General features: G+C 32.1%; 1 protein-coding gene across 3 annotated transcripts; it reads left to right on the plus strand.

The window, feature by feature from the left end:
- The first annotated feature begins 1,961 nt into the window (after window positions 1–1,961).
- Window positions 1,962–12,294, plus strand: LOC131846518 (CCR4-NOT transcription complex subunit 2). Of its 3 annotated transcripts, XM_059195843.1 has the most exons (10): window positions 1,962–2,375; window positions 2,923–3,060; window positions 4,324–4,599; window positions 5,317–5,500; window positions 6,874–7,200; window positions 8,143–8,175; window positions 9,337–9,541; window positions 10,485–10,649; window positions 11,150–11,285; window positions 12,160–12,294. In XM_059195843.1, the coding sequence occupies exons 3-10, from the start codon at window positions 4,327–4,329 to the stop codon at window positions 12,232–12,234; spliced, it is 1,398 nt and encodes a 465-aa protein (XP_059051826.1). In that variant the 5' UTR covers window positions 1,962–2,375; window positions 2,923–3,060; window positions 4,324–4,326; the 3' UTR covers window positions 12,235–12,294. The 3 variants fall into 3 exon arrangements, with proteins under 3 accessions (XP_059051826.1, XP_059051825.1, XP_059051827.1); XM_059195842.1 differs by lacking the exon at window positions 2,923–3,060 and having other exon boundaries at window positions 1,964–2,375; XM_059195844.1 differs by lacking the exons at window positions 1,962–2,375; window positions 2,923–3,060 and adding an exon at window positions 3,985–4,035.
- The last annotated feature ends 264 nt before the right edge of the window (window positions 12,295–12,558 follow it).

Below are 12,558 nucleotides of genomic sequence, written 5' to 3' on the forward strand. Positions count from 1 at the left end.
AAAACTTGTCCTAGAAAATTTTATTTCCTTATTTTCTATAGGATATACATGCGTATTTGTATATGAAGGTATATAATAGCTGTAATTCGTACGTATTGTTTATCAAGGAATTAATTTTTAATCTTAAAATAAAATACAATATAATGTATGAACTACCTACATCGTTCATTTTGAAAAGATTTTCATAAAACTTTTGAGGTATATATGTTATGTATGGTAAACTCACAATATTGAAATTTCTTAAATACTTTTAAAAACATTAGTTAGTATTCAAGAAAAGTACTTGTAGTTTTATATATTTAAATATTAATATTGATTGATTCAATATTTGTCTTATGTTATGGAAGTTAAGTACCTTATACTTATACTTACATGCGTATAGGGTACTGGCACTAGTAGTCGGCCCCGCACCAGTACTCAGCCTTTTTCGGTTTAAAACCAATAGGAATAGCGCTATAATAGAAAATACCTAATCAAATTATTTTAAATAGCTTCTATGACTTCTCATTGCTATAATTAAATCCAAACATAATAGCTACGTGGCTGCGAAGTACATTAAATATGAATCTATTTCGACGTCATCGGCTGACGAGGCGACATGCGGCGTGCGCGCCATTTTTTTATTAGTGAGAAGCGTTCACAGAAACGGTAATTTATTTCATTATTTTGTTAATTTTAGGCCACATTGTATTAAAATTTACATTAATTAATAGTTTTTTGAAAAAATGTTTTTCTTAAGAATTATTAAATAATGAAGTTACTGGGTCCCATTTTTATATACATTATCTAGTACTCAAACCCCTGGTTGACTACTGGTTTTAACGCTGTTTGTCAAAAACCCAATAGTCGGCCACTTAAATAGTTAGTTTATTGCATGGCTGAGTACTGGTGAGTAGACCCAGTGTTCAAGTCCATATTTAAATTGTTTTTTATATAGTTTTTTATACAAAAAAAGAAAAAAAGCAGCTCTAGATTCTACCAAAAGTAAAGTGAAGGAGACTACAAAGAAGAAAAATTAATATTGAGCGTAAAATGCACAAAGACAGGCAGTGATTTATTGGAAATCAAAACAAAATAAAATTAAAATTCTCAGTAATATACTTCTATATCCTGAAACTCCTCTGTAAGGAAGATAAGCTCCTAAAAAAATTGTTAATCGGCGACTTTTAGAAAACTTGAAATCTTTTTAAATACTGATGTTACTAAAGAAGTTTCCGACTGATTTAAATATAAGTTAGATAGGTATTTGATTGTTGTGATTGTTAGGGCACAGTTAAGTCCTTTTAGGTTCTATGACCGGACTAATTATTTATTAATGTTCTTAATCTTTAAGCTTGAAACTATTGATCTTAAGAGAGGCTGACCACTGGTGGCAATATGGCTGAGTAATACTTGAAAAGTGCCTTATTTTGTTAAAAAGTATTTTTCACTTTATTAAAGGATAAATTTGTAATTTTTGTTAATTTTGTAACAAAGTTTAATAAATAAGTAAGTTAAATTATACAAAAGACTTTCAATTTACTCTTTCTAATATTTTCTTATATAAGTTTGAACCCAGACTTACCACTAAAAGGCTGACTACTGGTGCCAGTACCCTATTTATTTTCAGTTCTCAATTGCAAAATTCGGGTACCGCAAAGCAAGGTAAGTATTCGGTTAAAATATGACAGACTAAAATTTACATATTTTTAAATATTATATATGATTAAACTATGAATAATTATTATTGGATAGTGTTGTCGTCATACTCAAAATATCTTCAAAATTTATCTATCAAATAATGAATAAACCTTGGTAAAGAAACAAAATAAAAAATACTTTCGTTAATGGTAATTTATTTATTTTTGACATTAATTACTTAATATTATTTATAATCAATCGAGCAACCGAACAATGTTTTTCCTTCATTAAATTAACAAATATCTACAATTTTAATACAATATAAACATAGAAAATATATGACTTTATAATCTGTCTTTTGATGTTTATAAAGACAAGTGGTATAATTAGTATCATAACTGATATATCTTGATACCTATGTTTCCGTTTTTAACAATATGGCCGCCAGTTGTTTAGGGTAATGTGGCGTTCGAGAAAACTGAGTGAAATTAATAAAATATTTATATGTGACGTAAAGATGTATAAAGTCTTCAATGTTTTATAGCAGTGTTTAATGACAGAGACAGATTTACCTTTATTTTTATTTCGTGTATAAATTTTTGGACACTTAATAATCGTTTTCTAAATTGAACAGTCAACAAACTTTTGTTTATTTCATTGCAGTGAATTTGTTTGTTTCTTCAGATAATATTCTATTATGAACCATCCATACGTGTCTTGAAATAGTGGATTAAGGATAGACGTCGACACAATAGGTAAATGTTGAGTATTTTATTCAGAAGCTAGTGAATTTACAAGCAGTCGCCATTGTTTGACAGCCAACGAATAATCATCACAAAATAATGATCTTTATTATTGCTTTATCTGTTTATTTTGTTTATATTAGTATCTAATTCCCCTAATTAATACGTGGTTTATACACTCGTTTAATTGTGTATATTAGAATGCACGGTAACCTGATTTTATCAACAAACAGTTGTCTTTTAGAACGTTTCACTGATATCGTATGCTAGCTTTTATTCTGTAATCTTTTCATTGTGTCTAAATGAGGCTACACTGTTGTTTTTATAATGTAATAAAGTTTTTTTCATTGATTTAATGATTCACCTTTAGGTTACGTGCTTATTATAGGTTAAGAAATTTTAAACTTATTATTATTTGATGTGTTGATTTAAAAGTCATATATCTATATAACAGTAGTGTAGTACAGTCTTACTGTATTTTCATATCTGTAATTATTCTTTACACATAGTTTTTTTTCCTTAACAGTAACATGTATATGACCTTAAATTTATCTAACAGGAGTTGTTTATTGTATGAGTACATGACCTACTGCACTGAATGTGAAATACTCATGTACAACCAACAAAGTGAAGAATTGTTAAATATAAAATTTGAAGTTGTGAAAGTGGACAAATATATTGTTTGGCTATTTGAAATGTTAGTACTCGGAAAGCATCTTATCCAGATTTGTAAATAATGCCTATTTGGAATTTAAGTAATTTAGATTAGATGGTATTCTATTAAATTATTATTTGAAAGGTTTCAAGTTATTAATATTTTTATTTTACTAGTTTTACTAGAATAAATACAATGAATATTTTATATGTAGTTACAATTACAATCATGTGATATAATAAATATTCAAGTTATAAGTAGTTAAAGGTTTGTAGCTGTAATAATTTAGTGTATAATTAGTATTATTACAAATAAATAGAGGTAGAACTTCTATGCTAATCAAGTAAATAATTATATTGCAAACAGTGGGTAGGCAGAAAAAATATTATCATGGCTTTGCTATAAATCTACATGGATTAAAATTTACATTACCAAAGTGAACATTTTTGAAGTTTGAACATTGCTGGTGTTTTATTATTATTATTATTATTACTAGACAAGTACTATGAGAATATAGGTAGAAACAGACATAGGACAAATTGTGGCATTTTCAATACATATTTATTATTTATTCACTTTAAAAAAAAAAAACTAATTTGTCTATTTACTATTTATTAATAAAACTGCAATACTTTATCGCATTTTTCATATGACATTTATCTCTAGTCTATCATAATACCATTTATTATGACATAAACCAATTTTGTTAATATAAATGGTAATTAATACAATTTGTAATTTCTACAATTACTATAAATTCAAAATTGTAATGAAATGACTGGAACTAGAGTTAACAAATGAATTAGAAAGTAAATAAATAAATAAGATACATTAATAAAACTGCCATAAATATGTGTATATTAAAATGTTTGTTTGTAATACTTATATATAAACTATATAAAAGAACACCTTTAATTTATAAAATATATGCATACAAAGGCAGACTTATTCCAAAAGAGGGATTACTTTCAGGCAACTTTTGAATGTCTAAGAGGAATTGTGGAGTGATGAAAACAGGTACAATAAACAATATGATGCTACTAATTTCATTAACAAATTGATAAAATTTGATGCCACTATGCATCCTATGTAGTTGTAGTCCACTAATGCATAAACAAAATATCTTCTTTGGAAAGTACACACATTATCCTGAAGAGATATAAACCATAGCACCTAACAATACTCAAATGTTGATCGAACATTGATATAGATCTAAACACATTGTTATAGTTCAAATACCTCAATAAAAACAATATTTCATTCTGGTGTTTATAAATACTTAGTGTAAAATAATATATTTTCCAGGTTATGGCAAACTTGAATTTCCAGCAAGCGCCTAGAAGCCTAGCGAGCAGCGGGGTGGGCGGTCGCGTAAGCTCTGGGCTAGTCGGAGGAGTCTCAGGACATGTGACGCCGACGTTTGGGGGCGCCCTGTCGCCTGGACGGGGGTCCACGGCGATGCCAGGTGGCGCCCCCGCTGCTATGGCCTCAAGAACAACCCTTTTCGGCCAGCGAGCGTTCGCGGACAGGAGGGTACCCATGCCGACGACACTGTCACAGCAACCCAACTCTAATTCCATTGTGAGGACTGTTCTTTTATTCCATACTAGTATTACAAAAGTGATAGTATGTCTGTCTGTCTGTTTATTACCTTTTCATTACTAAACATCCTCGCCTTCTTAATTAAATTGGATATGAAGAAAAATTGCATCATGTGGATGGACATAAACTATGTTTTATAGCAGAAAATAATTTAGAACAGGATGAAAGTTTGATAACATTGTAGTTAACAACTATTAAGCTCATATTTTGCAGTAATGGCATGGCACTTATTCTGTTCTGATATGTTACCATTCTTCAAGTATTTAAAATTTCAATTATGTTGTGATGTGTTAATTTTTCAACCTCAAAATTATATTAATATATGCCAGTCATTATTCTAGCTTAGAATTTAGCAATTGTCTAACAAGTATATATATGTAACCTACTTCCTTTGTTGAATTTTGTTGTTGTAATGCATTGTGTGTAACATGTCATGGTCTAATACTATTGGAATAAATTTTTAGAACTATTCATTCATCATTAATAATTATTTTAAGTAAAGTTGTATAATCTTTGTATTAATATGCGAAGAGTACCTTCTGCATAGAAATTTCATGTAAGGTTCATTATTATTGACTGAATTATGATGATAAATTTGTAGAAAGTATACATGTTGACTACTTTTCATGCATTGTCCACATTTTTAGTAAATTAATATTATTTAATAATGATAAAATGTATGTTTTTAATCAACAGTCGAGTATGGGTAACCTGTCTCGGTTTAACGCCGGCAGCAATTACCATTCTGTGTTCGGCGAAGGCGGGGACACATCAACGCCACCACTATTAGATCTAAGCGAGTTTCCATCGCTGACGGCGCGCGGGGCCGGGGACCAAGCGCCGGCCGCAGCGCCGCCTCCCCCTGGCTCTAAACCTTACGGTACCAAAATTCATACATTACAATATTTGATATAAGCAATTAAAATAAGGAAAGGTTTCTTCTCAGAAAAATATAACCAATTATAAAGGTGCTTTCACCTAAGTAGTTTTTCTTGTAATTTAATCTAAACAATGCCTCAAGTGACTTGATTTTAAACACGTACATTCTTATTTTGATCGCTTTGCATGTCCAGGTAGTGAATCAAATAATGTAGTTTTTATTAGCTCTTTTATCTTCCAATTACACAATAGGACATGATTCTCAATTCGGGATAATTTACAAAACTTTATATTTACGTTCACTCTCATATTTGCCAAAACTGAAAAATTTCGATAAATTTTTTTGGAGTCGATAGGACTTTTATTTATTAGTGTTACCACAGGGTACATAATAATAATAAATTATTCTTCCTACTCTTGTGATACGCACAACAAACCAAATGTGAGGCTAAATGCGGAAAACAGAGTTCATACCACTCTTGTGAGAAGAATTCAAGTTGTATATGTACATGAAGGTGATGAGATTAGTGTATTCGACAACAGTATTAAGTGTCCTTTGAAGTATTTGACAAATATTTTATATTTATTCAGAATATGACTTCGATTTGAAAAATGCTGTAATATTAATGAAATATATACGGGCAGTCCATATATTTTCGGGATTGAATTTCTAAAAAAATGCAAACCTTTCATTTGGTCTGTATAACGATACAAAATTAACATCATTATCAATATTTTGCATGCATATTTAATGTTGTTTACACAGTCTGGAATCAATATCATATCTTATTATCATATCGAATATGTTTAATGTAAGTAAATTCTCTGTCTGTGCCATAGGGGCGTGTATTTATATACACATACTAATCTGTGATATCAGCTGATATTTATCGAATTTATATATTACGCATATGTTTTTGTTTATAGCGTCTAGATAGTTCTGTGTAAAATTTGTAGATAAATACGTTACTATGTCGTTAATTATTCGGTGAAAATAATGCTACATAGCATACATTTTACCTAATAATTATTTGTTTTAGTGATTCATAATCCAAATTAACCCTATTGTTAATTGTGTTGTTTGATTGTCGTATAGGCATACGACAAGAAGTTGCCATTTCATTTAGAAAGTATAGGGCTACTAAATGAAATGACAACTTTAACATAGAAACCGGGGTTGCTTAAAAACTAAATATAACACTTATATTGTGTATACTGTTCGCGCTCTACTGACTGATTAATTTAAACGAAAGAATAAATCAATAGTAGAATAAAGTAGCGACTATTGAATCTCGGAACAGGAGCTAATGCTGAATATACTCTTTGCAATTGGCCTAAATTCAATTAGTGACGATGTTGGTGTGCTCTTTGTAGTGGGTATGGTGAAGCAGCCAACATCCGAGCAGTCGGAATTTACGATGTCGTCAGAAGACTTCCCGGCGCTACCCGGCACGTCGACGACGGGCGCGAGTGCGGCGGGCGCGGGAGCGGGCGCGGGCGCGGGCGCGGGGCCGGGGGCGGGGGCGGGCGTGGGCGCGGGCTCGGTGGTGGCGGCGGCGGTGGCGGCCGCGGGCGTGTCCGCGCCGCAGCCCGGGCCCCCCGCGGCCTCTCACGCTCACCCCTCACACGCCGCCCTCGCCGCAGACTACACCAACCACAATACGGACAAACCCAGAAAAGGGATACAGACCTCGCCTGATGGTGAGTATTGATTTTTATTATATACTATAGAAACAAATTTCAAAAAGTTTCCATGCTCGACTTTATACTGGTTGATATGGCAAACTTTATTATAATATCGCTAATAAAATATAGGGGTTGGTTGTAGAACAGTTAAAATATAGGAGCGTATGTATTTTTACATACCACATTATAAAGAAATATGACTAAATATTTTGTACGTCCAAAAAATAAAAATAATATTTTATTAGGCACATAAATCATTACCCTTATCACTTAGGTACATAAATAATAGATAACAATTTATTTTCAAACTTACCGAGTATACATGTAAAATTTTATCAAAATCGGTTAAGCCGTTTCGGAGAAGTACACTAGTAAGCAGCAAGCAGTAGTTAGTGGCAAGTAACACTGTGATACAAGAATTTTGTATATGTATAGATAGGTGAAGCTATAGTCAATAGTATATTTGAAGTTATTAACATTTATCGTAATCTTAAAACGATGTTATGGTAGTGTATTGGGTGCCTGTTTTTAATGATTTAAATTATTGTAAACAACCGATTTGCGAGTTGTTTATATCTGTTTAGTCATTTAATAGTTGTAGTTTACATAAAAAATTGATTCAGTGTAATGCCTTAAATCATTATAAACATGTTTATTTGTGAGGTAATAAAAAGTGGTCAATCCGGTCCAATGAGATCTTTTCAGAACATATCTATAAAAACAATGAATGATAATATATCATATATTATTCTCAATAATTTGGTTTGAAAAATAAAATAATTTATCTTTTTAATGTATTAAGTAATATGTAATTGCAAATTCCTATGCTAAATATATAATGTGTTTATGTAAAGTATGTTTTGGTTTTCATAAAACAGAACCTGTATGCATTTAAATGCATGCATAATTATCATTAATGTAAACGTATATCTGATCTTTGCTTTTTCTCCCCAAAAGTTGTCAGTCAAGGAGCACATACGGAATTATATGGTGTGTATTGAAAATGTAGAAACTGTTAATAATATTTAATTTTATAATAGTAATTTGTTTCTATGATGTAACTACGTAATAATAAGCCATTCAGATTTATGAATGAATCAATGAGTTTATTTTATTACAAAGAACAACCATTTTACGTCAATATTATGCGGATTTCAATGAAATTTGTTTAGTGACTCAGCGATGGGATAAAATATGCTGTGTGTAAAAGATCTATGCAGACCTATTTACGAAGTTAGAATTCCTATTGCATTATTGTTACTCTTCTGATAGTTACATGGCACCCTTATTCTTCTGTTAGAGGATTGCATTCACGTTTTCATTAAATACTATTTCTGTCTTTTGAATAAGTAATTACTACTGACTAAAGTTGAATCGCAAAACGAAAATCCCAGTTCACTTCTCACAGTCTTATTTTTTAACCTAATTAGCTATATAGCATAAAAACGCGTAATTTCATATTTTATGTATGAACTATTTCGTACATGCTAATTACATTTAGTTATATGTCCTTTAATGATAAGGTACACTCATTGATAAAGCTTTATTGCCTGTGACAACGAGGTCTTTGTTGTTGATATATATATATATATATATTGTCCATTATAATTGTGTACATAATAAACTGTACACATGTTGAAGCATCTGGATGACATTAGAAATCTGTGACCAAGTAGCATCGCATTATTAGGGCCTTGTTGTTCCACTTGAGACGCGGTAGATTGCTAACGTGACCCCATGTCTTCGCCAATGGTAGACCGGAGGTATACCGTGTGGTTTTAAATCGGTAAAAAACCCACTCATAGCCCTCCTTCCACCGAGTGGTTAATCTTTGCAAGACTTTCCATACGTTAAAATACTTTCGAAAGTTCTCGCACAATATACATATTTGTATCCTTCAGTATGATTACTTGTAATACTCTGGGTGTTTTATACGTGTATTATGTATGCATTTATATAAGAAAAGTATTTTTTAGGTGTACTATACCTACTACCCATACCATAAGCCCTGCTTTGTACTATGTTATGATTTATGGCACTGTGTTGTTATAATTATTATTATTAAAAATAAGTTTTTATTAATTAATTATTAGTAGCATAATAGTACATTGGGTTTTAAAAACAACAATTGTAATATTGTCTTGTTTTTAGGTACAGTAACGAACATACCAGAGACGATGATACCAAATCAGTTTGGTATTGTAGGACTGTTGACGTTTATACGGGCAGCCGAGTCGGATCCCAGTTTAGTGTCGTTGGCGCTAGGTCAGGATCTAACGGCATTAGGACTGAATTTAAATTCACCGGATAATTTATATCTCACGTTCGCCGGACCATGGGCGGATACACCCTGCAGGTAAATATTTATATTACTTCATTGATTTATCGTATTTCCTGAAATTCTGCTACCTTTAGCATGCGTGAGACCATAGATATTCAGTGCGAAAACCTGACCTATTGGTGATCAAATTTCGACTTTTATTTAGTCTATACCCATATTGTGACACGTGTTTTGCCTCTGAACAATGTATCATAGAACTTTAAATAAGTTCGGATGTAGCTTGGCCTAGTGTTGGCTGTTCGGCGACCAAAGTAGGACGTCAGGAGTCGAATTCTGAATGTGTTACTATCCCATCTGGAACAACGGTCCTGAGGGTAGGTAGTAGTTGTTGTTAAACTTATGTAACTATTAGCTTCACGTCATATCTAACTCAATAATAGAACTTTATTGTCATATATCGCCGTTCAACCCAGAAAACTGGCAGCACATTTAATATTAGTTTTTGTTAGATATGACATTAAAATAATGGCTAAAGTAATTAATTTAATGATTTGTATCCACTGGGTTTTTAGTTTACTTTATTTCGACCGATTAGGTAATCTCTTATATTTTACCTATAATAGGAATAATAAATGAATACTAAAGAATGTTGAAATCACAATAAAATATTATACTGTTACAAAATACAATAATAAATTATCTTTATATACAAAGGGTAGTTAGTAATAGGCAATAGTGGCCTTATTGCTAGCGATACATCTTGTCATAACAACCTTCATGTGGTCCCCTTGAAAACTACTGTGGTTAATTTCTGTAAAATTCGCTAATATGGGCTAACTGACCTGTTTTATCCTTCACTAATGTCCTGCCAGCATGTACCGTTAGCGCAGGCAGTTGCACCATTCATTTATATACACAACAAAAATACGAGATATATGAATGAGTTTGAATGAAAAACTGTCCTACCAATAAAGTTATTGTATACATAGTATTGCAATATTGCTTTTTGTTACAACAGACCACAAGACTTGGACTACCATGTGCCTCCCGAGTACCTGATAAATGGTTCTATTAGAGAAAAGTTGGCACCACTACGACTAAATCGATATAAAGAAGATCTATTATTTTATTTGTTCTACTGTTTTGTGGGCGACGTATTACAAATTGCTGCTGCAGCCGAATTGTGAGTATTCTGTTTTATTCTATACACAATTGATACCGATCCGTCCTAGCCTCTCAGGGGTGCATGCACTTGTTGTATTTTTTTTGATATAATATTCTATATAAATATATCAAAGTTCCAGTGGATGTCAACCTAATAAAAACGTAAATAAAAAAAGTTAAGCTGGTGATGGAAAGTTTATATGTATATATTTTTTAATCAGTTTGGTAATATAGTAGAATTCAGAGTATTTTGCCACTCCTATTCATTTCTGCAGAATATAGTAAGGGCCGATTGACGGAACAAGCACATTCCATCTATACAAGGAAAGGAAAAATAATAAAAAACATTGCATACTTGTAATATTATCAACAAAAATATTTATATATAGTCATTAATTCTATTGGCAGTTTTGTACTTCAAAGTAACTAACTTTCTATGCTATATTTATCAACAATCTTGATATGGTATCTAAATAAGTGTTGTAAACAATTTAAGGGAATATGTAATTCTGGTTTCAGATATAACCGCGAGTGGCGGTATCACATGGAGGAGAAGGTGTGGATCTCTCAAGCGCCCGGTATGCCAATGGTGGAGAAAACGTCCACCTACGAGCGCGGCACCTACTACTTCTTTGACGCGCATAATTGGCGCAAGGTAATACAAAAATTAATATACATCCATTCCACACTGCTATACCAGTTTGGACAGTCAAACATTATTAATCGGATTTATGCTTACGCCTGCACTAACAGTGTATGTTTGCGAGTCACCAGTGATAGATCGAATGATCACAGCTGGTCTTCATCTGTCTTCCAATAAAATAAATTAACTACAGAAAATTAACAAACAAATCAATGCAATATTTGTTGTTCAAATTTCCCATTCAAGTTTCTCAGATTACTTTATTATTAGATAATATTAGATATTTTTTTAGAGTCAGTATGTATATAAGTCGCACATGCATCTATATGTGATGTTGGCCAGATTAGAATTCTCTTACTTTGGTTAACCACAAGTCCTTTACACTCGCAGTTATATACAAATAGTCATATTATCTATCAACCTGTTAGAAATATTTCTCATAGTGTTGTTGACTTATACTCAAATAAAGCAACTGTTATTGCAAATTTTGAAAAGTATAGCCAAGGTAAAGTCACAACTGATAGTATAAAATTAAAAGGTATGTTTGTGGGCCAACCTTTTGATTGGAAATTTCAATCATAGTCATATAATTGCATATTGGATGTAGGGGATAATACTAAATATAGATAAGCTGCCTTCACACGGAAGCTTATTCTTATTTAAGCTTTATTCACGCGCGAATCTGTTCCTCCATTCCGTGTATTTACAAGGATATGAGTGAACACAAAAAATAGATAAAAAAAAAACACACGCGCACTGTGCTTTTGAGCGCTCGTGAAAGCACGTGTCGTGTAAAAGCAGCTATTAGCAGACTCATTTACCTGTTACAATATTAAGTGACTTTTGTATAATATTAATCACCAACTCATTATTTATTTGTCCGCAGGTGGCGAAAGAATTCCACCTAGATTACAGCAAACTCGAAGGCCGACCGCAGTTGCCGCCGCACGTGCTCACGTAGCGTTCCCGCTGCAACCATTCTCACACACCTATTGTAGTTTTGTTATATAAAAAGTACAAGTTTAAATATACTAGTTTCAATTCTTGCTGACATATGATCGGGATATATTTTCGCAGTCAAATCAGATCGCAGAAAATACCCACATCCTACGTATATGCCAAATTTCTACACGATTGGATGAGCTGTTAATGTCCTAAGAGGTAATATCATATTACCTCTTGGGTCATTTCTAATATTAGAAAGCATAATAATAACCGTGTAATATCCAAACAGCGCCATCTAGTCCCAAGTTAAACAGAGCTTGTGTTATGGGTATTAATTAAG

Source organism: Achroia grisella, unplaced genomic scaffold (assembly GCF_030625045.1).
Source record: "Achroia grisella isolate CSIRO2021 unplaced genomic scaffold, CSIRO_AGI_Agris_v1 utg511, whole genome shotgun sequence".
NCBI classification, from domain to species: domain Eukaryota; kingdom Metazoa; phylum Arthropoda; class Insecta; order Lepidoptera; family Pyralidae; genus Achroia; species Achroia grisella.

Excerpts from the sequence above, each read along its gene's own strand:
- LOC131846518 (XM_059195843.1), top strand. The coding sequence starts at position 4,327 with ATGGCAAACTTGAATTTCCAGCAAGCGCCTAGAAGCCTAGCGAGCAGC. Across the intron at positions 7,201-8,142 it reads GATACAGACCTCGCCTGATG|TTGTCAGTCAAGGAGCACAT; the intron begins GTGAGTATTGAT and ends TCTCCCCAAAAG. Across the intron at positions 9,542-10,484 it reads TGGGCGGATACACCCTGCAG|ACCACAAGACTTGGACTACC; the intron begins GTAAATATTTAT and ends TTGTTACAACAG.